The sequence below is a fragment of the Mus musculus genome, chromosome 10 (genome assembly GCF_000001635.26).
Source record: "Mus musculus strain C57BL/6J chromosome 10, GRCm38.p6 C57BL/6J".
NCBI lineage: Eukaryota > Metazoa > Chordata > Mammalia > Rodentia > Muridae > Mus > Mus musculus.
The window spans coordinates 11,280,987-11,307,338 of NC_000076.6; the positions used below are offsets into that span (position 1 = coordinate 11,280,987).

General features: G+C 37.8%; 1 protein-coding gene across 3 annotated transcripts; it reads left to right on the forward strand.

Moving 5' to 3' along the window:
* Window positions 1-343: 343 nt before the first annotated feature.
* Fbxo30 (F-box protein 30) lies at window positions 344-24,764 on the forward strand. 3 transcript variants are annotated; one of them, NM_027968.3, is made up of 3 exons: window positions 344-514; window positions 8,534-10,586; window positions 14,231-16,983. In NM_027968.3, the coding sequence occupies exons 2-3, from the start codon at window positions 8,550-8,552 to the stop codon at window positions 14,432-14,434; spliced, it is 2,241 nt and encodes a 746-aa protein (NP_082244.2). In that variant the 5' UTR covers window positions 344-514; window positions 8,534-8,549; the 3' UTR covers window positions 14,435-16,983. The 3 variants fall into 3 exon arrangements, with proteins under 3 accessions (NP_082244.2, XP_006512922.1, NP_001161769.1); XM_006512859.4 differs by lacking the exon at window positions 344-514 and adding an exon at window positions 571-903 and having other exon boundaries at window positions 14,231-24,764; NM_001168297.1 differs by lacking the exon at window positions 344-514 and adding an exon at window positions 601-737.
* The last annotated feature ends 1,588 nt before the right edge of the window (window positions 24,765-26,352 follow it).

Here is a 26,352-nt window from a genome sequence, read left to right on the forward strand (position 1 = left end):
CACGTGAGGTGGTGGCAGTTACCACCGACAACGGGGGCTGACCTATTTCCTGCGAGTGCGCGCTAGGAGGACGGGTCGCGCTCCTGGGCCTGCGTCCTCCACAGTGCCACAGGGGCTCGGAGAGTCCTTCCAAAAACAAACAAAAAGCAAAGGCGCGAAAGGCGGACCCGGCAGGGAGCACCAAGGGAGAGGCTGCCCCGTGGGTTCTCTGCGCTCGGCCTGACCGGCACAGGACAGCGTGCGCATCCTCGCCCGCTGTGCGTGCGCGTGCCCGCTCACCCGCTGCCGGGCCGGGGGGCGGGGCGCAGCGGGGCGGGGCGGGGCGCGCGAGGAGGGCGGTGGCGGTTGGAGGCCGAGGAGAAAAGGCGGCGGTCCGGGCAGGGCGGAGGCGCAGAGGATTGGGACGGGACGGGCCCCGTGCGTGGTCCGGTCCGGTGCGGGGACGCTGCGGAGCCGCCGGGCGCTAAGGCCAGAGAAGCCAGGGTTTGAGCGGCGCTTCGGCCCGCGCGGGCTGGTGAGTGTGGCGAGGCCGCGGGAGGCTGGCGCGGGGACGCGGGCGGGCGGGCGGGCAGCGGCCCGGACGGCGCGGGCCCCGGGGGCGGCGGGGCCGGTGGAGTCGGCGCAGTTCAGAGGCTTCCGTCCGGCTGGCCCCGTCCGGGTCGCGCCCGGCCGCCCGTGTGGCCTGCCCTTGAGGCTCCCGGCAAATGGCGCCCCGACCCCCGGGGACGCGGAACCGGGTGAGACCCCCACCTCCGCCCCCACCCCCACTGAGCGCAGAGGAGCCCCGGGGGACCCCGGAATGCGTGGCTCGCACCCTCTGCCTCGTAGGGACTTGAGGAGTTTGGGCGCAAACGGGTTAAAGGACGGCGAGGCATCTCCAAGTGTCTCCGCGGGATAAGCGAAGTTGGTAACTTTTCCATTCATGGAAGTGAGAGGCGCGGAGGCTTAGCTGTGGCCCTGGTTAAAGCGAGACTTAGGGATCACCCCCCCCCCCCCCAAGTTCCTGGGTTCCAGCTCGTGGAGTCCCAGATTGGAAGCAGGACAGGGAACGCACGGCGGATTCAAAGTCACTCGGGGATTACATTTTAACCTCGACGGAGGCCTGTGTTTGCCGCGTTTCTCCTGCTCCCCTCTCCCTTCTTTGAGTCCCGTGGTAAATCCCGGATAAAATAGATGCTTGGGAAGGAATTGACCTTTTCTTCCATGATTGCTTTGTTGACTGTGATCCAAGATGAAGTTATTTACGGGCATTCTGGTATCAAAGAGGGTTAACGTTTTTAAAACGAAGTCTCAAAAAGTTTCTGAGGTTCTTTTTTTTATTTGTTCCCTGCTAAATTTCAGGCAAAGTAAGTTACATTAACACGCTCTGCACGCTTTTATGTTAGTTTTCCCAAACAATCCTGTGTTGACTGACAAAGAGACAAAGGATACCATGAAGTATCCCTGTTTGATTTTTCTAAAGCATACAGTTTCGTTGAATCACTCTTCTTTATGCTTAGTCACTGTTTCTTGCTGTAGTAGTTTAGTTGAGGACAACATGTTTTGCTAACTTCTTAGATCACCAGTTTATACCCGATACTTAACATAGGGACATAAGCTTTTGTGTGTGTGTGTGTGTGATTCTAGAAATAGTAGGTGTTTTATGAATGATATAAGAAAACTGGAACTCTAATATTTCTGAATGTTTAGATTTAGGTTTAAAGGGTTTTTTGTTTATTTTTTGTCTTAAAATATAAAATACTTAAATAAAATATTCTTTTAAAAGTAATATTGCATAAAATAATTGCTAACACTTCCCATATGGCTTGAGAGGTGCTTTAAGGGCAGACAAACAGGCTTTAGTTAATGTGTTTACTGTTTGATATAGCATGTTTCTAAAATCTAACGCTTGGATAATCTTCTAAATAAGATTTTAAAACTGCTGTTTATTTAATAAAAGGAATTACTCTTGCTGGGCATTTTCCTGGAGAATATTTTTGCATTTATGTATTCAGTGATAAGAATTGTAAGTTTAAAAGGCTGAATAAATATTACATTTCATATTAGTTACGATGGGATAGAAGAGGGTCAGCTTGAAGTAGTTCCTATATGAATAGGAAAATGTTAGTCTGAATACACCTCCCTCAAAATGTGGGTTTTTTTTTTTTTTTAAACAAAATAGGTTGGGTTTTTTGTTTTTGTTTTTTGTTTTTTTTTGGTTTGTCTTTTTTTTTTTTTTTTTTTTTTTTTAACAGAATGGTTAATGTTAGCACTGGGTAGAGTGGTTCCTCATATAACAGTAAACTTTATAAATTTAAGTAACATTTAAAAGTAGTTGTATATAAATCTGGCTATTGTGTAAAGCAGAGTGACTCCATTTGTGAGTAACTATATTTACTGTTGAACACAGAAATAACTGTAATAAACTTTCAGAAATTCAGTATTGCTTTCTAGGTCCAATAATTGCCTCAAAGTCAAAAGCTGAGGCTTCCTGGAAGCCTCTTCTTGCCATCTTAGACTGAGTCCTTCCTGCCGCTTGACTAGATCTGGTTCCATCTATGTATTCATTTAAATAGGTTCTCATCTGAGTATCATTTAATTTCTGATCCAAGTCCATGATTTTTTTTTCATTTGTGTATTTAGGGGAGAAAATTGTGAGTAGTTAAAACTTTTATTTAAAAATTTTTAACCATGACCAGGTTTAGAAATGACAGCTGTTTGTTTTGATTATATTACATCTGGAGGGATAAGAACATGAACATAAATTTCCATCTCGTTAGCTCATTTTTATATAAAACCAGAAGCAAAGTTTAATAAAATAATTAGAATATAACTTGTTTAGCCATGTGCCTGGTTAGCCTCAGTTGTCAAGTTGACAAAACCTTGAGTCTGAGAGAAGAAGCCTCAATTGAGGAATTGCCTAGGTCATTCTGGCCTGTGAGGCTGTCGGTGCTGGACTGTCTTTAATTGATGTAGGAGGACCTAGCCCTCTGTGGGCAGTCCCATCCCTAGGTAGATGGCCCTGGACTATTTAGGAAAGCTAGCTGAGCATCGGACAGTGAGCAAGCAAAAAAGCAGCATTCCCTCATGGCTTCTGCTCGAGTTCCTACCGCCTGCTCTGGATGCACTGTGACCTGGGAGTGTCAGCAGAAGCAGACCTTTTCCTCCCTGTACTTGTTTTTGGTCCCCGTGTTTTATGTATTGCCTCAGCAGTATAATGAAGGTAGAAAATCAGTGGATTGGGTGTGTGTGCACCATGAGTTGGGGATTTGGTGGGAATTTTAATTTTCCTCATGTGGAGTGGTGAGGCTTTGACCATTCTCTGTTTGTTGTGCTTTGTTTTTACTGTGCTCAATGCAGAATCCAAGCCCTTGCATCTGGTAGGCAAGTGCTCTACTGCTGAGCTCCCTGTCTGGCCTCCACCACCATCACCATCCTTTAAAAGCAGATAAAATAACTGAGGTATAGATTTGTTAACTTCAAAACTAAATGCACCTATTTGATTAGTGGGTCAGCAAGTACTTCTGTTTATTACGTACTAGTACCTCTGACTATACAAAAGATAAGATTTTTCTTAGACAAATTAGACAAGACTGCTTCCATATCAGCCTTACATTAGAACATGTTAGTAGAATTGTTTCCCTAATAACACACACATGTGATGCTAAGCAAAGGCTACGCTGATGCCACTTCAGACTTTGAGGTCATTTTTCTTCACGCCCTGCTCAGGCCCCTGCACGTGTACAGGCATCAACCAATACCTTTCTTTTCAAACCTAGAGCTTTTCCCTATATTCAGTTCTCTAAGGTTGGTTTTTGTTTTTGTTTTTTATTTGAAGGTCAAAATTGAAGTTACTGTTTGATTTATTTTTTCTTTGATTGGCTTTTATGAAATGTTAGGTTTTATAGTCGTATAAGATGCCTGGGACATATTAGGTGATGCTTAATGTTTGAGCACCATTAACTCTGCATGGCTAACTGATGTATTTTGTTTTAAATTAATTTTCTAATGCTAGATATGTACAGGTTTTTTTTTTTTTATCATGTCATGGTGTATTTTCCATGAAATCAAGGATGTCTGAGAATTTATTTTCTTTTCTTTCTTCTTTTATTCATGTATTTACACAAGTGCATATGAAATTGAAGCACAGTTGTGAACTCGGGGAACATAAGAGTTTAGGGGCAGGCATACTTTGGGTGTTCTTAGAGATTATAGTTTTCCTATAGAGCTGGTTATTTAAAAAAAAAAAAGAAAAGATTTATTTTCAGTTGTCCCTAGCACTGCCATAGAAAGTACAGCACAGAAGAGCATCTGTTTTGTAAGAGATCCATGCCTTGTCTTAGGTTCTAGGGGAAGGTCACAAGCTGAAACTAAGGTTGACACACATGGCGCATGGTGAGGGAAAGATGTGTGTCTGTGTGTGTGTCTTTGAGACAGGTAGACATTGGAAACACCCTCAGTTGTATTAACTTTTTCTTAGCATCTTTTAAAATTGTGCTAGTTTATGATTATGTCATCTTGTAGATTTTTGTGACGTTTGTGAAACAGTAGAAGCCACTGTCTTTGTGCCTTGAGTAAGAAGCTCTTGTTTCCTTGTGTGGGAAATGGCGCGTTTAAGGGTTGCTAGTCAGCCATGGAGTAGGAGTTGGCAAACAAAAACTGCTAGAGAAAACTGAAATTATTGTAATTAAAGTTACATCATATACAAATAATTTTTTGTCTAATGAAACTTTTTTAATAATTCTTTTAAGTGTAGCCTACTAGAAATTGATTTGGGTATGTTTAAAAAATGCCATTGAGTTTAATGAAGCACATCTCAAAGTTGAAGCCATAATTTTAACGAAACGTTTTCTACCAGGTCTGGTGGGCCACTATTTAAGGATAAATTAAGGATTGAACTTTTAAACACCTGTAACACAGGATTCATGAACAACTTAAAATACCTTGTGAAGGCATTTTAAATTTTATAATAGTGACCATGATTCAAAACAGGGTGGATTTGGAAGCGCTTTAAAGTTTGAAAGCTAGACTCTCTTTCCAGAAAGGCTATTGGCTATTACTGAACTTTCTTTTTTCTTCTTTTTTTCTTTTTTTTCCCGAGACAGGGTTTCTCTGTGTAGCCCTGGCTGTTCTGGAACTCACTCCGTAGACCAGGCTGGTCTCGAACCCATAAATCTGCCTGCCTCTGCCTCCCAAGTGCTGGGATTAAAGGCATGCACCACCACCGCCCGGCCTGAACTTTCTTTTTTTTTTTTTTTTTTTTTTTTTTCCGGCCTGAACTTTCTTATTTCTTTGTATATTTAACTATAAAACAGGCTTGACCTAGACATGTCAAGAATGGTTAAATTCATATGTTCATATTTAAAACATATGGTCAAAGCAGTGTAATGTGGTGTAATAATTATAAAGAGCTAAAAGATTTTAGCTCTAACTAGCTCTAATCACAAGGTGATTAGGTGTTAGAATAAACTACAAGCAAAATTGTGTAATTTTCATTTGTCAAAGAACATCTTAGAATTGAATCACCAGTTGTTGAAGAGCTGCCTCATGCTCTTAAATTTTTATATGTAAACATGTCTGCTAGTCCACAAACAGTGATAAGATATATGTTTAAGTCCCCTCCTCTGTCACTTACCTAGATAGATGACTTTGGGCAGCCACTTAATACTATTGAACACAATTTTTCTCTGAGTTGTAAGAAATTGACTTAGTATTTGTTAAGGATAAAAGAAGTGTGTATTTGATATTAATCCTTTTTCTAAGTCTACTTCAAAAAGCAATAAACTACTATGTAATGTTCCTCTGGCTACATCTTTATGACATTTTTATTGAGGGAGTAATGTGAAAGAGGCTACTTACTGTGAGACTCAAGAGCCTTTTGCATTCACCTTTGCATGTGAGTCAGAACTGCAGTGCTTACTTTAAACACTTTTCAATGAAGGAATATCAAGCTGTGCTCTGCCTGGTGTGATTGGGTGACAGTGTGGATAATATCATAAAGTGTCCCCACCACACTAAGTTCCAAACCACTGCTTGTGTTTTTAGATTTCTCTCTTAATAACAGTCAAGTTTAACCTCTAGCATGTGAAATAAGCTCAGCCTTATTGCAAAATAAGAAAGCTCCAGCTATTTTCACACTCTAACCCCGCCTCAGTAAGGCTTGTCTTAATTCTTATTAAGCATTTTCATTACTTCATTATAAATATTTGCCATAAATAGTATATCTTTTCCTCTTGTGGTTCTTTTAGTACAACCAGTTTAAATTTAGAGTAAACATTTGCCTGTGGATTTTGTGAGAAAATAATATTAAAAGTATTCATTCAATTCATTGTTATTTATTTATTTTAAAGATTTATTTACATTATTATATCTAAGTACACTGTAGCTGTCTTCAGGAGCATCAGATCTCAATCCGAATGGTAGTGAGCCATCATGTGGTTGCTAGGATTCAAACTCGGGACTTTCAGAAGAGCAGTCAGTGCTTTTAACCACTGAGCCATCTCTCCAGCCCTCATTGTGATTTACTTATAAACACAATTACACATAATTTGGTGTTGAATGTGTTACCGTTTTCCATATCATCATTGAACAAACATTACATTATCAACTCAAGACTGTTCTACTAGAAGGGCTCTGTTAATACCAGCTTAGCTTTAATTATTCCTGTGTGAGGAATAGGAGTCCTCAACCAGAGAGAAAGTTGTTACAATTTGTGGAATGATTACCTACCTGAAACCAAGCTAGAATTTATCTAAATACATGCCAGAGATTTAGCAGCCATATGTAGTCAACGAAGAAAATAGGCTACAGTGTTTTGTTTTGTTTTGTTTTAATATTGTATACTACAGTATAATTAAGTTTGGAAAATGCTCAGTTGAATTGTCTCTTCAGTCTACAATGGAAGAGGCTATTTATTTTGAAATACAAGAGCGGTCTGCATCAGGAAATAGCTCTAGAGGTCTGGAGTTTGGAAGATTTTTAGGCAGGATGTATAGATGAGTTTTCACCCTATAGACGGTAAATGAAAGTTGGAAAAACCTGACACACCCAGAAAGAATGCATAGTGTGAACAAAAAATGACATGAAATCCTGAAGAAAAGTACTATTTAAAGAGAGAGACCATGTATGAAGAGACATAAAAGGGAAATTGCTTAAGTATGATAACCCGGAAGTAAGGAAAGGATTAATAGTCCAAAAGGAGTTAGTAATTCTAATGATACAGCAACGGTGATGAGCTGGAGGAGGAAAGAATAAAACTTAGGTGATGCCTGCAAAAGATGAGAATTATTTAACTTCTCACCACTAATAGAAACAAAGAAAGCAATTAAAGATTTAGGGGGAAAAATGCATTGAAGAAGCACAGTTATAATTAAATTGGCATATTTTGCTTTTGCTTTCTCTTATTTTTGGTATAAACTTTGCTTGATGAAATGTTAAAATGAATCAGTTTTAAGATGAGAGTGTGTCTATAATCCCTCTTGTTTTTTGTTTTTTTTTTTTTTAAAAGATTTATTTATTTATTATATGTAAGTACACTGTAGCTGTCCTCAGATACTCAAGAGGGCATCAGATTTTGTTACGGATGGTTGTGAGCCACCATGTGGTTGCTGGGATTTGAACTCGGGACCTTCGGAAGAGCAGTCAACTTAACCACTGAGCCATCCACTGAGCCATCTCGCCAGCCCCACCCCTCTTGTTATTTAATAGATAACTGCTTCTCTACCCTTAAACTATTAGTGATAATCACTTCCTAAACTTACTAAATGACTGAGCTCCATTGACAAGCACATACCACTCATAATTGGCCCAATTCCCATTTGGCTTCATTTTTCAGAAATTTATAGCATATCATCACAATCCATTAATATTAGGAATTCTGAACGTTTTGTCAATTCATATGCTGTTTCTTTAGAAGCGAATGTCTCACTCTTTTAAAACTTACCTGGCCTAGCCCTTTCCTATGTGAATAATCATCTCTGTGCTACCATTTTCCATGTATTGATTCCATAATATGAAATTATCCAGTATTTTCCTGATACACTTGCTGTATATTTTAGTTAAGCCTTTGGTAATTTGTAGAATTGATTATGACCATATGAAGAGGTCAGTAGATAAAGTAGATAAACATGAATTCATTTGTTTTGCAGGGAGGAAAGAAACTAATGAAATTTTGGCTAAATGTCATAATGAAATGCAGACTATTCTCCACGACATGATGAGAGACCTGCAGTTAGGCACACCAAAGTCAGGCTCATTGAAATTGAAAAGCTAAAATCTAGTAGTCTCTGAAAGTTAGGAGCTGAAAATAGCACTGTTGTTAGAATTTATTTCGTATACAATACTTAATATAGTTTGAGTATTCTAAGTGCTTAAGTTCCTGTAAGAGGTATTATTAATCATGTCAAATTAACCACTTAAGTGTTTTTATATACTTTATATATTTCATTTTAATAATAATCAAGTATATCAGTGGTTTGATTTATTATGCAGTTTTGATTTATATTTATTTATCTATTTGTCTGTCTGTTTTATCTTTTTCTATTTCAAAAACTAGAGCTGGACTGGCCATTATGGAGGAAGAGGTACAGCAGCACTCACACTGTATGAACTGTGTCAGTAGACGGTGTATGACCAGACCAGAGCCTGGGGTTTCCTGTGACTTGATTGGCTGTCCATTGGTTTGTGGAGCAGTTTTCCATTCTTGTAAAGCTGACGAACATCGGCTCTTGTGTCCCTTTGAACGAGTAGCTTGCTTAAATAGAAACTTTGGATGTCCATTTACCCTGGCACGAAATAAAGTTGCTGAACATCTAGAAATGTGTCCTGCAAGTGTGGTGTGCTGTACTATGGAATGGAATCGATGGCCCGTTAGTTATTCAGACCGGAAGTCATATGAAAGTCTAAGCAGAGATGTTGATGAAGTGGCACAATTAGACATGGCTTTGGCTCTTCAAGATCAAAGAATGCTTTTGGAATCTCTTAAAGTAGCCACCATGATGTCAAAAGCAACTGATAAAATATCTGAACCTAGAGAACAAATCTCAGTGAAATCAAGTGTTCAGGAAATACCACGTACTAACGGGTTGGTATCCGTTGATGAAGAATCCTATGGTGCACTTTATCAAGCTACTGTAGAAACAACCAGAAGTTTGGCTGCTGCTTTAGATATCCTAAATTCTGCCACAAGAGACATTGGCATGTTAAATACAAGTCTCCATGCTACTGCGAATGAAATGGATGAGGAGAATAACAAAGAAAGCTTCCAGGACAAAAACTTGAAAGACCAGGACCACCTTGATGAGGGTGAGATAGGGGCAGTAGGTGGAGTTGATTATAGTGGCACAAGTCAGAATGCTCAGGCTGAACAAAATGGCTCAAGTGATTTGTTATGTGACTTAAATCCAAGTTCTAATGGTACTTCTGCTCTTTGCAATGGCTTTCCTTTGGAAAAGATGTGTATTCAGGTCAAAGGCCAGGATCAAAATTTTCATGGTGATTCCACAGAAAGTAATATAACAAATGGAGATTGTGTGGAAGCTGATGGTACTTCAGAACCTTCCAGTTCACTTGTAGTACCAGAACAACTGAGGGAAATAAGTCCTTTCAGTGCTTTGCCAGATAGTACATTTCAGCAAATCCTCATGCCAGATGAAGACGATGAGAAGGACTTGTGTTGGAAAAAAGTAGACTTGGGAGACTTGAAGGATGTTAATGGTTCACCTTTCAGTCATGCGCCTTCATTCAAGTTTCTTTCTAATTCATGGTATATACCAAAGGAAGACAAAGCAGTTGATACATCAGATTTAGAAGTTGCAGAAGATCCCATGGGCCTCCAAGGAATAGATCTGATTACAGCAGCATTACTGTTTTGTCTGGGAGATTCTCCAGGTGGGAGAGGTATATCTGATAGCCGCATGACTGATGTTTATCACGTTGACTTTGGGACACAGACTTTTTCACTTCCATCTGCAATATTAGCTACAAATACAATGGTTGGAGAAATAGCTTCGGCTTCAGCTTGTGATCATGCCAATCCACAGCTTTCAAATCCAAGCCCTTTTCAGACACTTGGGCTGGACTTAGTTTTGGAATGTGTTGCTAGGTACCAGCCTAAGCAGCGTTCAATGTTTACCTTTGTATGCGGACAGCTATTTAGAAGAAAAGAATTTTCTTCCCATTTTAAGAATGTGCATGGTGACATTCATGCTGGACTCAATGGATGGATGGAACAGAGGTGTCCTTTAGCTTATTATGGTTGTACCTATTCTCAGCGTAGATTTTGCCCATCGACACAAGGAGCAAAGATCATACATGATCGCCATTTAAGGTCATTTGGAGTTCAGCCATGTGTATCTACAGTATTAGAAGAACCTTCTAGAAACTGTGTGTTGGGATTGCGTAGTGACCATCTAAGTAGTCTCCCTTTTGAGGTACTCCAACATATTGCAGGCTTCCTTGACGGCTTCAGTTTATGCCAGCTTGCATGTGTATCCCGGCTAATGAGGGACGTTTGTGGCAGTTTACTTCAGTCTCGTGGAATGGTAATCTTGCAGTGGGGGAAGAAGAAGTATCCGGAAGGAAATTCATCATGGCAGATAAAAGAGAAGGTCAGTTTAATTTTGACTTTAAACCTCTTAGCATCAAGTAGTCACTTACTCGTGCTATATACAATATATCTAATAAGTTTTCACTAAACTGGGCGTGGTGGTGCACGCCTTTAATCCCAGCACTCCGGAGGCAGAGGCAGGCGGATTTCTGACTTCGAGGCAGGCCGGGTCTACAAAGTGAGTTCCAGGACAGCCAGGGCTACACAGAGAAACCCTGTCTTAAAAAAAAAAAAAAAAAAAAAAAGTTTTCACAGTGACTGCATCTTACCATGTACTAAGTCATCATGATGTCCTTTAAAGGTGATCATAAAAGACTAAAGTCATTAGAATTCTTAGCCACATCACTGGCATTTCATAGATTTCTTGAATCCTAATTCTGTTGTTATATTGTAATCTAACAACTTTGTGACCCTGTTACTGCCTGTCCTCTTCTAGTTTTCACTGAAACATTTCAGCATAAGACAGTTGAGGAATGGAGAAAAGAATTTTCTTGGGCCTTCCCTTCAATTGTCTCTATTTTTAATGGTCTTTTTCAGGATGACAAAAAAAATGTAACTATTATCACAGTCACCCTAGTAAGTAAGTAGCCAACAAACTCTGGATGGTGGTCTTAATGTGGGGGTGAGGCTGATGTGCAAGATGAGGCATAGCTTAGAGACTTTGTTACCATTTATGGCAAAAGAAGCATGCATATTATTTAGAAAATTGATATGGAAATTTAAGCAGACTTAAATTTTAACTCCATTCTGCTTTTGCCTAGTTTCTTCTATTTGATGCACTATCCAAGACATCCCAGGTAACAGTGACTAAAGACCCATCACACAAATCTACATATAACAACTTGCATAAACAGTATTTAGCTGCACAGCATTCAGAATCATGGAACTTTATTCTTGACCCTAGGTTTTGTCTTAGTGTTCCAGTCTTTAAAAAAAAAAAAAATCTGTGTCTCTTTTTCTGTTTTCTTGAGGCTTTGACTAATTTTTTTCCCCCAAGAATAAGTTCTGGTGACAAAATTTCTTCAGCTAGCTATATGTGAGTACTTTAATTTAGATGTGTCTCTGTCTTTTGGAATAAGATAGTGTAGTTGCTTTTGTCCTTAGTCACTAGTATTTATATATGGAATGAATTATTTTCTGGTAATGTCTACAGAGACCTGATCTTGAAGATTAAATTGGTATCATTTATACAGATTCCATATCAGTATGCTCCTGTTTTCCATGTTGAGCCTAAACCACAATATAGAAGCATCCAGTGAGCATCTCTGCTTGATTATCCCACAGCTTCCTTAGACTCCGAGTGTCCAGCTTACTCTTCCCCTCCAGCCACTTAACTGTCAGGGAGTAGCAGCTTTGCTTATTAAGCTGCCTAAACCAGAGACTCGGGAGTTAGGGTTGACTCTTTTCTGTCCTCTTTATTCCCACATTGTAGTTGGTTGGTCCTTTCATACCCCTCCCTCAGGCTCGCCTCCCCATCTCACCTCTAGTTCTTTCTGGGTTACTACCACAGTTTCCTTTCAGTTTCTACTTCAGTTAGGCTCTTCTCCAGTATATAAGGTCTGTATAAAAGGTAAAAGTATATATTTTTAAGTATATTTATGAAGTTGATGCAGTGCTTAAGTCTTAATATTTATCCATTGCCTCAGAGTTAGAGACCAACCCCTTAATGAACATTTAAAATGTCTCATAATCTTATCCTTACCTCTTCAGTTTCCTCCTGCGACTTCACACTCTAGTTACATTAACTTACAGTTTTGATGTTTTATTTCTTCCTTAAAGCTTTTGCATATGCTTCCCTCATATCCACACTAAAATATCTGTGGTGTGCCGGGTAGGCATTTTTACATTACTTTCATTAACCTATTACTGCCTCCATTTTACAAACGAAACAGTAATGTATCAAATGCTTATTTATTGTAGTACTAGAGGTTGAGCCTGGGAGTTACCTTGTGCTATGCAAATACTCTTCCTTAGCTGATTCCCAACTCTCTTTTTCCTTTGTACTCTAATTGAGAGTTGCACTAAATTAACAAGGCTCAGTAATCTAGACAGGACTTCAATTTATAATCTTCCTGCCTCATCCCCTAGGTGGCTGGGATTATAGACCTGTGCTACCAGGTTTGACAACAAGGAGGGCCGTTACTGTCAGCTGGAAAGTGATTCTGTTCTCACAGGATTTTAAGGCATCTGGTAACTTTGGAAGCCTTTATTACCATGCTTTCCTGAGAAAGTGTTGTGAACACGTCCTCACCCTCGTGCTCCTCTGTCCGGAGCAGCCATGGTTAGCATGTGGAGCTGGCCTTCTGCCCTTGTAGCTTTCCTGTCATGTAGATTAAACCAACTGCAGATAAAAAATACTTAAGGGGGAAATGTACTGAACATGCACAGTGCACAGACTTTCCTTATTCCATTATTCCCTAAACAATGTATTGTAACTGCACAACACTTACATTGTATTAGTTATTATAAGTAACCTAGACATGCTGTAAAGTTTATGGAGGAAATGGATACTCCATTTTATATAATCGACTTGAATATCACATTTTTGATATTTGTGAAGTTTCTAGAACCAACTCCCATGGATCCCAAAGGAGTTTTTACAGTGTTCTTTCATTAGACATTTGTTTACACTAGAATGCATCAGCTGCTTCTGTTTCAAATGTGCTTTTTAGGTAGTTTCCCCTTACTCTGCATTCATGTTTATCCTCTTATGTCCAGGAAGTGTTAGGTATAGAAAAGATTTTACAATACTACTGCTTAAAATAGGATTTTAGTGGTTTTGAGACTGGGTCTCACTATTGTAGCCCAGTCTGATGACCACCCTCCTCAGCTTCCTAAGTTTGAGAGTGACAGGTGTGAGCCATCATGGCTGTCTTTACAGAAACTCCCTGAATGTAATTTTAACCAATTGAAGTTTTTATTGTTGCTGGCCACTGTTACTCCTGGTAAACAGTAAGGAGAGAACCAGCTCTTTACTACCTGGTAATCTGCAACAGCGATTCCCAACCTTTTTATAAAAGCTGGGACCCTTGAGCATAGATTTCCCCCCCAACCAGAACATTATTTTTGTTGCTAATTCATAACTGTAATTTTGCTAGTAATGAACTGGAAAGTAAATATCTGTTTTCCGATAGTTTTAGGTGAGCCCTGTGAAAAGGTGATTCATGATCCATAAGTTGAGAACCACTGGTCTAAAGTATTATTAGTCTACTTCATGGAGTAAAAGGAATGGAAGAAAAACCTGGAGAAGAAAAGAGAAGGATACTTGGGTCATCACCATCTCTAGCTGATAGAGAGTTATGGACAGGCAACTGAATAGCAAAAAATAATGTACAATATATAGTATTTTAGGAAGTGGCTATGAATTTATAAAGTTATATTTAAAAAATAATCAGTATATCAGGTTTGATGTTATTTTTAATGTTGAATTTTATTTATTTATTGGTTGAACTGATATTCATTTTTAAATGTTTGACAAACACGAATAACAATGGATTTACTCCTTTTTAATTTTTAGCTATTTAAAACTATGTTTTGTATTTCTCTAGCAAAAGAAAAGAAGCATGCAGGTAGAGCAGAGTAAAAAGGCCATTCTGAGTTTCTGTATATTAGATTATTTAAATCTGAAGTAGGATTTTCTTCTAGGTATGGCGATTCAGTACTGCATTTTGTTCTGTTAATGACTGGAAATTTGCTGACATCCTGAGCATGGCTGACCACTTGAAGAACTGCAGTTACAACGTGATAGAGAAACGGGAGGAAGCCATCCCATTGCCGTGTATGTGTGTGACTCGAGAGCTTACAAAAGAAGGACGTTCCCTGCGCTCAGTTTTAAAGCCTGTGCTTTAAGGCTGTAACTTCTTCACTTGCACACACATGCAAGCACCTGGTATCAGTTCTTTGTATGATGTGATACTTTATTAATGCATTAAAGACTACAACTAGCCAAATTGATTGTCACTATGTATATACTGTTTTGCAGTGACATATATTTTTATAATGTACTATTAGTTAGAAAAATGTTGCCTTAATATTTGAAATGTGTGAAATTGTTGGGACATGCTAGACAGGGTGATCTTTTCTGCATAATGTTAGTATTAATGGTGTGCACATTTAAATTCTGAAATCTTTGCTCCTCAAACTAAAACGATCTTGACCAAAACAATTCTTTATATTTTCTATGGATTGAAGCCCATGTTATCAAAAAGGAAAACTTTGATTCGAAATTTTTGTTGCATAGATTTTTCACATAATACATTTGATGTTGAAACACTGCCATAAGATTATAATCAAGTTTTCCTGGTACTTTCATAATTATTGATCACAAGTGTAATACAGTATTCACATAAGGCACAATAGTGACTTCATGTCTTTAAAACAACATACAAAGATATTTTATCTTCTGTTCTTAAAACTCTTATGCAAAAAATGGTCATATGCAGGTCTTTTTTTTTCGTTAAATACCGTATCTGAAGAGTTGTGGCACAATGTATTATATGACAGATTAAAGTGAAAACAAAGGAAGCCTGTGAATTTAACTTGAAAATTTTCATGGTATTTCATATTTTCTAGGTATCCAATGTTTGAAAAGAAAATATACCTCACTAAAAGTTTGAGTTTGGAATATTGTTCGAATAAACTTCAAATATTCAGAATACAAAGGGTTTGACTTTTTGAGGGGCCTTAAAAATGTTCTGCTTTTGATATTTGTAAGACTTTTTTTTTTTTTTTTGTCCCGAGACAGGGTTTCTCTATGTAGCTGTGGCTGTCCTGGAACTCACTCTGTACACAAGGCTGGCCTCAAACTCAGAAATCCTCCTGTCTCTGCCTCCCAAGTGCTGGGATAAGACATTATTTTAAGACCTTTAAAAATGTGAAAATTCAAAGTGTTTGTAAAATAACGTTAAGCAGAAATCTGTCTTGGTTGATAATATTTGTGAAACATTTCCAGTTTTGCTTCACATATTTCTCAGAAAGTAAGAATTGTCTCTTTTTTGTAAACATCAAGTGTGGTAATGAAATAGTCAAAAAACCTATAGGCTTCCATGTTCACATAATGTGCTTATTAAAGAAATGAACATACATTGTCAGCATTTAGAAGTAAGTTGTGAAGACAGGGACATTAAGTGATTTGTCCAGTTAAATTCTGGCATTGGTAAGCGGAAATGGTTATTAATGTGAAACCTCAAGTGTATATTTTCTTTCTCCGTTGTTTTGAGAGTACTCTGTGGGTAGATTCATATGTCCCATATATTAGTCAGAGTGGGAAGCTGATTCATATGTCCCATATATAGTAGTTAGGGTGGGAAGAGGGTCTTCCCTGGGCATTACTGATGAATTCTCAATTGCTTGTGATTTGTTTTGACAAAATGTAGCAGTAAAGATTAATCACTTGTTTTGCCTCACCTGTCATTTAACTTACAAGGATTCGTCATTTCAGTGCTTAAATTTCTTTTTCAACTGTGAGACTGAATTGCATTTAAATAACACCACCACCACCTCCATCTTTATTTCTGCCAAAAGGTAGAAATAAGAATCAAATATGACAGAATATAACTTTTCTGAAGATTGTTTCTATAGTTAGGCAACACAAGCAATTAACCTTTTGTTTTATGTTTGTACTTTTTAAAGTTCATGGTTTGTAAGTTTAAATCTATTTCCAGACAGTTAACATTTTTTTTACCTTTCTTGAATGAGATGGATATTTTAATAATAGCATATGTACAATGAAAACTATTTCTACTTTTTATTCTGTTCAAATAAATATTTTTTTCAATTAATTTTGGGTCAAAAAAACAATAGTTAGGTACTAGACATGTATCTCCAGGCGAGGCAAGCATAGTCTAGCTGCTTTCTTTAGCCTGTTATTCATGCAGTCAGTTTTAGATAACCAGAAGTGTGGATGCTTACTGAGACAATTAGACATGGGAACAAGTGTGGAATTTTACATGAGTTTCTGGATCAGAAAACATAACTCGTTCTTCAGGGTAGTTAGTATTTAAATGCTGCTGATATCACTGCCATTTTAGCCATCAATCCTTCATGTGAAAGCAACTTAGGGAGACATAGGAACTAAAAAGTTGAATGTATTTGCTTAATAAAACAGTTTTAATCCTAATACATAAAATCTTAAAAAATACAATAACTATAGTTTACAAAAATTGAGATCAACCATGTGGTAAGTAAAGTAATTCTTATTTAAGAAAATGTCAAATTTAAGTTAAAACAGAAGTTGAACATGATGGGTGTTTACAAGTTTATTAGCATCATAAAAAGTATTCCTCTTTGTTTTTTGAACATCTGTATGCGATCAGGTGTTTGGATGGCAAACCTGGGATGTTGCATGAGTACTCTAAAGTACTGTGAACTGCAGCCAAAATAAAAGCCACTTAGAAGCTACTGTAAAGCTCTTCAAAGTTCTCATGTAATCATAGGCAATAATTTTTCCTAAAATAAAGTTAAGATGTGGCCTTCAAAGAAAGCTAATTTTTGTTTTGTTTTTTTTTTGTTTTTCAAGACAGGGTTTCTCTGTGTAGCCCTGGCTGTCCTGGAACTCACTTTGTAGACCAGGCTGACCTTGAACTCAGAAATCTGCCTGCCTCTGCCTCTCAAGTGCTGGAATTAAAGGCGTGCGCCACCACCGCCTGGCTAGAAAAATAAAATATTATCAGGCCAATTATATTTATTAAATAAAGAAAAGGCTGTCTCTTAAAAAGTGGTAGCTCCAGGAACTTTAAAATGTATAAAGTTTGTTTTCTTTGTCATCACATTATTATGTGTTTAAATTAGTTAACTGAACAACTTAGTATTTCACCAAAATAATATCAGACACTTGAAACCTAACTGAAAACCCATACTGTGATTAACTCTGAGCAGGTAGCTGTCCAGGCTCAGCAACACACCATGGCATGGACATTGATATTAGCAAGGGTTTGCTTTGAAAGAACACTTGGATTTCCAAACTGTATTCAAAGGTTTGGAACAGCAGAACACTTGGGAGCGTGGCCTGTCATGTGTCTTCTACTCATCGTCTATTCATTCCGTCACAGGGCTGCTCACTGGCCACACGTTTGCCCTTATTGGATTTTTGCTACTATGTGTTTGTACTTTCTAATCTTTCCAGGTAGACATATTGACCTTTTTTGGTTTCTGTTTTATTTGACTCGTCCAGAATAATTGTTTCTTAGAGTTCTGATTGAAATCGGGAAGTTCCAGCTGATTTATGATGGAAGGATGAGTCTTATATTCTGCAAAGACTCTTGAGCTACTCCTCTGAACATTCTCAAAGATTGTCAGCCTCAAGTTGTAGTCACCAGATTTTCTTGTAGAAGGAAATGTTTAAGGACCAGCAGAAATTATAATACAAAGGTACTCAGGTGTGTGTTCTGCTCAGAGTTTTCAATAAGATATGCTGGGCTTCATTGCTGTAAGACATTGAGTATGGACCTCCTTCATGCTATCCTTAGTCTTCCTCATTTTGTTTGATGGGTTTTTAATTCCTAGTCTTTCCAGATAACATCCCCTATGTTTTCCCAGTTCTACTTCATTTCAGAGTTTATATTCCAGACTTTGAATTCTGAGTTCTGTGTGATTACTGAAGGAATATGATTTAGTCTCTAAATTTTCTTGACCCTATTGCCTGTTTCTTACTTTATTCTTACTTTATTTTACTTAGGTTTTCCATTTTTTGTTGTTTTCTAAGACAAATTACAAGTTGTTATTTTATATTGTTCTTTATTTTTAAAGTAAGTTCCTTAGGGTTTTTTTTTTTTCCACTTAAAAAACAAAAAAGAGCATTTCTTTGTTGTGCTTGCTTTTTCGACCAATTTCAGATTGAGGGATTCCAGTTTCTGCTTACCTGTCCATGTTCTACAACTTCACTTTAGTTTCCTGTAGCTCCTTTTGCATTTCACGGATTTTTTCATATTCTTGTTTTTCTCTATAAGTAACTTATACTTATATTCTATTAACATGAACTGCATCCTGGATTTCCAACACTCTTTCAAAATCATCATAGTTCATTTGAAGTTTTTCAGTTAGCATCAAAATAGTCTGGCAACTAGGCAATTCATAATTCTCAAAATGTAGCTCATAGCCAAGTGTAGATGTGGTGGTTATCCACAGCATTTACATGTTTTACAATCATAATCTTTTCATTTCCTATTTTCTTTTTTTCTGACTGTCATATGCTTTCTTCTCAAGAGCAAATTGCTAACTACCAGCCTATCCTCTGGTTTCTGCTGTGACCCTTGAGCTGCTGAGGAAACCCTGAGTTGGGTGCAGCTGTGCTCCGCCATGCACTACTTTTACACACATTTTGCTATAAAAATGTTCTGTGAAAATATTTTCTTTCTGCTGCATTTATTCAATTCCTAATGAGCTTACAAAGAAAACCTTTTAAATTTTAATACTTCTTTGACAAATTCCAAACACAGATCTGCTGCTTCTGTAGTACTGACATCCCACATGTTCTAAGAGTTGCTGACTGATGAAGATCATTGCAGGCTCAGGTTTTACTGGTGAACATTATGTTTTTAAAATTTGTAAAACTCGGTCTTCTCAACTTCAGCATCTTTAGAGTGGCCTCATCCTCTGCTGATAGGGAAAAGCTGGAGTTTCTGCATGGCTTTTATATTGGCCTACTAGGTTGTTATTTGAGCAACGTGTTGGTTTCTGACTTTAGTAGTTAGCAGGATAAAGGACAGGCATTAGAATGGAGGGCAATATCTAAGATGACTTTTTTTCTCAGCCTCCCTCACCAGAGATATACAGTAACGCTTTGTCAGTTTTATTCTGTTTCTGTGAGACCTCACAGATCTCTTGGGGTGAGAAGTTACAACCTATGTTAAGGTCTCCAGGTGATCCTAATACAGAGGAAGAGGCAATTTAATTTTTTTTTAAATTTAAAATTACATCCTTTTTCTCTTTCCCTTTCCTTCCTCTAGCCCCTTCCATGTACCTCACTTGCTATCTCTGACTCATGCCCTCTTCTCACGTTTGCATCCGTGCATGCATGTGTGTGGGTGAGTGTGCACATTGCACACACTCATTTGCAAATCTACAGCCTGCGCAGTGCATGACTGTTACTCACATGGATGTGCTCGCAGGCCCGCCCACTTGGTATTGGATAGCCAACAGGGGCTCTTTTTCCTTAAGAAAACTTTCTCCCTCTCAGTACTCCTTAGCTGAATAGTTCTCTGTATACTTGAAGCCTCATGAGCAATCCTAAAGGAAAGCCTGTGTGTTATTCAGGTGAGTATGTGGGTGTGTACATATTTGAAATCCTAAAGAGCCATAATTTATTAAGATTAATAGTTATATATGTTGTCTTAATTTTCTAACTGTGTGACAAAATTCATTGGGTACTCTGACTTGGATTTTCTTAACAGCAATATTTAAAATTTTCATAATATCTTACTAATATTTATTTTCTTTAAAATAAATTATCATCAGTATCCTTTAGCCTGGTAGTCTAATTCTCTTTAGTAATTGGAAACCTATGAATACCCAGGGTTTTTAAAATAAGACAAGTGCAGAAGAGGAGAGATACTGGATTCAGTCCTGTGAAGATGCTCAGTGAGCATCCCATCACCCGATCAGGAGGAAACACTAAGTAGAGCTGTCTGGACATCAGGCCAGAGGATCTGGGGGGGGTGGGGGGGGGCGGGGTTGTTTTTGTTTTTGGTCTTTGAATTATTTGCATATATCAATGTTGTTGCTGTTCTTATCTGTCCATTCACATTTAATATGAAAACCTTAGTACTGGAAATCATGTTTTCAGAAAGACTCAGACACATTAAAGGTATGGGAGTTTGTGTAACTAAAGAGGTTTAATTTGTAGAGATTTTACTTAGATTTTGTAAAACAGTTTTGTGTATTCCATTCGCAACTAAAAGACATGGGGTTTATGTTTTAAATATTGTGAGGAAAGGATCTTCAAACATTTTAAAGTTTGAGTCATGAGTGGCACACCACATTGGAAGCATATGTGATGGGGACCTGCAGAGTTGGTTATTAAGAAGTACAGTTAAATGAAAGCACTTAGGCCAAATCTCTGGACAAAATTTATGCATGGAAATAATTTTTTTGATACTTTGCTTGTGTGGTTATCTAAATGTTGCTGTAGATCATCTTACATTCTTAATAATTATGGAGTGGAGTTTTGGTTGTGCCTTTAAAAACAGATGTACTGACTAGCTCGTTCCATTCTGCCTAAATTTCAGTAAAGCTTAGGTATAGTGAAATCTTTTCTAAATTATGAGAAAGGCTGGCTAATTTTGAAGATACCTTTTATATAACTACTTAATGTTCTTCAGGAGATTGTTTAAAAGATAATAAATTGAAAGCAGTTTTCAATTTCTAATTTTATTAGAATATTGACAATTGAGACTATTGAGGCACTCAGTCTAAGAGAAATGTGTCCTGGTAAGGGTCACTCTAAGACTTCCCAGATGCAGAAAGAGAAGGCACATTTAAATAAAAAGTTACTTTAGCAAGTGCCATCCTCTGAGTATTGGTTCTTATTGTTAGGCAATACCAAGAGGAAATGAACTAATGAAGTGTGGGATGTTGCCTTGGAACTCCTTTTCAATACTGAGACATTTTACTAACGGTTTATGAAATTTTGTTGCACCTGCAGCTGAAAAATTTCACTGTATATGTGTAAGTGTATCTGACATCTAATCTTCAAAATCATCTTGTTTTATTAATAGGATCTTGAAGTTTGTTACCTTAGAACACTTCAAAAATTTCTAGTATTGATGTTCCATTGTATTAAATGTAGAGCAACTTGGTGTAAATATAATGACAGAGAGTAAATTTGGGTTACAGACGTGACTCCTTAACACAGTCTGTAGAAACACAGTAAAAGTCACTGATAGAGGTCTTTTAAGGCAGTGCTTCTGCACCTTCCTAGTGCTGTAACCCTTTAATACAGTTTCTCATGTGCTGGTCACCCCCAACCATAAAATTACTTAATTGCTATTTCATAATTGTAATTTTGCTACTGTTATGAATTGTAATGATATTTGATATAAGAGCCACAAAAGGGTCACAACTACAGGTTGAGAATCACTGTTTTAATTTTTCAGCCTTTTGACATGCTAGATTGAAGTTTCTATTCTTTACAATGAGGGGAAAACATTTCAGAGCAAACTGACAATGGAAATAAACTATTTCCTTTTTCATTAATTCATAGTTTTTAGCATCTTCAAAATCATTTTATTAGCTTGTTTGCCTGATTATGTTAGGTAATGACTCTTCCATATAACTAGTTCTAGTGGTATAATAGTTTGTGTATTGAAAGAAATAAAATTACGTCTCAGTTGAATTCTTCATATCAAATTTATAAGTCAAATTATCCTTAGCCATTAAAGACAGTCATTTTTGTCTTTTTTATGTAAATTATTCAAATTTATTCTCAGAAAAGATAAGTAAACTGGTAAATGTTTAATATGTTTCAGAAAAACTGATGAGACAGTTTTTTATGTGCTATTAAGTGATAGTTATGAGCTAGTGATAAAAGAACGTTAGCAAGGATGTCGCTACATCCTTGATAAAAGAACAAAGGAGTTGGGGCTGGAATAATAGCTCAGTTGGTAAAGCCCTTGCCATACAAGCTCCGGAGCATGAGGGTGTGTCCCAGAGGTGTGGTGGCACACATGTGTAATCCCAGAGCTGGGGAGGTGGACCTCTCACTGCCAGCCAGTTTAGCCCAGTTGAAATCCTGGCCAGCAAGAGATGCTGCTTCAACAGAGGTGAACCGTGTTCCGGAGAGGATAGCTAAACGAGGTTGGCTTCTGGCCTCCACCATAGAAGCCTACACTAGCTCTTAGACAAGTGAACAAACCTGCTTTTTGCTGTCCCAGAGTACGAATTTTTTTTTTTTTTTAATGTTGCAAGTCTTATTTTTTTTGTAAGTAATTGTTATTGATATGTATTCTGTGGCTTAAATTTTCTAATGAGATAATCAAAATTCCTAGATTAATTATATGTAGCTTTAAAGAGCCTGGTCTGCTGAGTAACTTAATTTAGTGGTTTTCATCTTTATTTAAATAATGTGTTCAGCCTCTCTCTTTGGATTTAACAGTAAACAGGTTGTAGTTTTGAAACATTTTAAATATAGCATTCAGGTTTAGCCATTATAGAAATGAAAATAATACCACCATGTGCTCCACAGTAAAGTTCCTCAGTAATTGTTAGTTGACTGCCTTTTCCTGATCACTGAAACTGATTTGCTTGTTCTTCCGTAGAGAACGATGCTGCTTTCTCACATAGCCCAGTAGCCCTGACTTGAAACATCTTAGTGAACATGACTTGTAAAGATCTGAATTTTGTGTTTAAAACATTAAGGCTGTATTGTTCATCTGGATGGATTTACATCCAGAAAGATAACTGTACTCACCCCACATGCCGTGTACCTTCCACTGTAACCTTGGTTTGTGTGTGTGTGTTTTTTTCATGAATTACACTCATCAGTGTTTTTTAAGTGCAGGAGGATGTGGTATTGAAAAAAAAAAATGTACAGCGCTAGACTCAAAAAGCCACACGTGATTCCATTTATATGAGCCATTTAGAATAGGTGAGTCCAGAGAAAGGAGTTAGATTAGTGGTTACCAAGGGAAAGGGGATGTCTTCTTAGGGAGTATAGCGTCTCCTTTTGGGCTAGTAGAAGTCTCTAGAACATAACAGTGATGATGGTGGTACAGTATTGGGGGTGGGGTGATTACCACAAATCATATACCTTAAGATGGTAAATTTAGGTTCGATGTACTCTTGCTAAAATTGTTTTCTGAGAAAGATGTGGTGTTCGAGGTCATTAAATCTCCCCAAGAGACAGTGTTCCCACAGCTTATGAGTGTTCAAGCTGTGGTTTGGGATTAATTTACGGGAGCATTAATGATATAGCAGATTAATTAGGTTAAAGTTCTCAGGAAAGCTCACGGGTCCCATCCGAGGCCCGATGATGGCAGTAGAAATCAAGCTAATTATTTTGTCACAGTTTCTTTATATTGAGGACAACTGTGACTTGGTCATTTCCTCTGTTGGTGTTTGCTTTTCACTCTTTGCATTTTGTTTTGACCTCTGTGACATTTAAAACTGTGTTTCAAAACCATGCTTTGACAAAAAAATTTATTATGTTTTTTTTCAAGTTTTATACTTTATATTCTTTTTAAAGAGCAAATGCAATTGTGTATTTATTAGGCAAGATTTAATAAATTGAACTGTGAAATTTTTTTAATCCTTCTGAATTGTCTTGTGGAAAAGAAACTACTTGAGTCTTGAGCTCTTTAACATGTAAGGATCATTCAGGATTTGGTGAGGTTGAAGTTGTTACTGTGCGTAATGCATACTTATTCCACGTGTGTAGGCTTGACTTTGGGTGGCTTTTCAACTTTCAAGTTTTACAAGTAATTATTATTATTATTATTATTATTATTATTATTATTATTTTGACCTTTACCGTCTTATAATAATGCCAGACCAATGGACAAATACCAGTAGAGCAAAGGGTTTAGGGAAAGATTTACTTAAAAATGTTTATCCACATAATTCTCCAAATACATCAAGAGGTGTTCTTCAGCATTTTATGTTTATATGATCATAAGCAATTCCCTCAAAGAATTCTGTTATTTCTCACGATTCTGAGAGGAGTTGCTTTCAAACCATTTGAAATTAATGACTGCACAGAGTGCTATGAAACCAACTTTGCAAAATTGTGGACTCAACGATTAAAAGTTAAATTGCTTTGCAAATAGCTGTGCTTGTCGTATAATTGGGAGTATTCATGCCAGTTAAAGGGTATGTCCTCCAAATGGAATGACAATAAGTATAATTAAATGAGATCAACACAATGAAGATGATACAGTGGACGAACGAGATCATCAGATAAACAGACGAGAAGAGACTTGTACTACAATAGCTCCACTTAGGCGCACAACCCGACTCAGACCCAGAGCCCAGCAAGTAACTATGTGGTTGATGAACTGTCAGGTGAGTGGTTTCCTATTAAGGGGACTTGCATACCCGTCGTCTAGGGAGTAGGTCCTCTGACCTGTAGTTTGTTGTCCTACTTTGCACTCTACCTTTCTGATGTTTTACTTATTTCTCCAAAACTTTGTATTTTTTAATGTTGCTGAACCTTTTCATCCATTTCCTTTGATTAAAAATGTTCTTTCAACTTGCCATGTTTATTGCTGAACATATAATTCTGATCACACCATTCTTAGGCTTTCTCATTTATCACCATTTGTTTTTAATTATATACTTTTTTTCCAGCATTAATCACACTGCAGAACGGTTTGGCTGCTTGCCAGTATCTGTGGCTAGTTTATTTGTGGTCACCTCTATATAAATTTCCTGGAAGTGCCTCTGTGTGGGTGAGAGCTTTAAACAAGAAGGTAATTAGTGAATAAGGATAAAGTGTAGTGCCATTTAGTTCGTTTTTGCTATATAATATGGTCCCACAGATCTCTGCTATTTAAGCAGCAGTCTAGCAAAGTCCTGCTAAGTTGGCTAGACTTGCTTTGTTCAGCCTGACTTAGCAGCTGCCTGCTTGGCTCACAGGTCCACGGTCAGCTGATTGATGAACTGAGGACGAGTTGATCTAAGACCTCCTTCCATGTCTGCAGTTGGCAGGCCACTGGCCAGAGTAATGGGATGATTAGGCCACATGTTTCTCATCCTTCTCAGGTCAGCCCAGGCTTATTTACACAGCAGTAGCAAAAGCAGCAAGAGAATAGGGCTGGTTGACATGGCCTTTTCATGCCACCACTTGCTACATTTTTTAAAGTTCTGCTTTCCAAAGCAGCCCCATAGTCAATGAAACAGATAAGTTCTTGGTTGGAAGAGCAACACAGTAATCATGTTACAAAACAATAATATACAGGGAAGGAGGAGAATCATTCTAATTAAGTCCTAAAATCAATGAATTCTGTCATTGACAAATACTTTGATATTATAACAAAGATAAAAACTGGAACAAATTGAAACCTTAGAATTTTTCCCCCTTTTCTCCAGAACTAAAAAGAGTAGAGGAGCAAGGAAGAGAGGAGTAAGGGGGGAGATTCAGGGAGGGACAGCTAACACTAATGTTTATGTGAGGGACCATGTTGAAACCTAATACAGTAGAAGCTTCTTAAAATACATATGTGAAAAATCTAAATGGAACCACTAAATAATGGAGACAGACTCCCAGCTGGACCTCTCATCACCAAGTAAAATCCCCAGTGCCAGGATGGGTTCCACCTAGTGGAGTTGTTGGCCACACTGATGCCATGGAAACTACTCAGGCTATAGCCAAGGCTATTGCTTGCTCTACAAACTGATGCTAAAGCCCTATTGTTGAGGACTACCTACATAACTCACTGAATACAAAGAAGCTGAGCTAGTGTTTAGGATACTGGAAGCTACTCTGCATGATACCAGAGGAGAAAGCTAAACGTCTGTCTAGCTACAAACCCTTCTCTAATAGTGCTCCCCCAACTCCCTGTGTACAAGATACATTGGTACAATCCTGGCACAAAAGTTATTGGAGTAACCAACCACTATCAGGATTTAAGTCTCAGTCCATATGATGGAACCCATTCTTGACATTGCTTCAGTGGCTAAGAACTTGAGATATATACCGTGGACCTACAGGAAAACTAAATATTATTATAATGCTAAAGGAACATAGTAACAAATGACATAACATTATGCTATGTCCATAGACTAGTGTTTTACTCAGCATCAAAGAAAGCTTCCTTCTACAGTAGATGGGAACTAAA

What these genes read in the sequence shown, in the direction of transcription:
- Fbxo30 (NM_027968.3), top strand. Translation starts at nt 8,550, where the DNA reads ATGGAGGAAGAGGTACAGCAGCACTCACACTGTATGAACTGTGTCAGT. An exon ending in CATGGCAGATAAAAGAGAAG is followed by an intron (nt 10,587 to 14,230) that starts GTCAGTTTAATT and finishes ATTTTCTTCTAG; the next exon opens with GTATGGCGATTCAGTACTGC.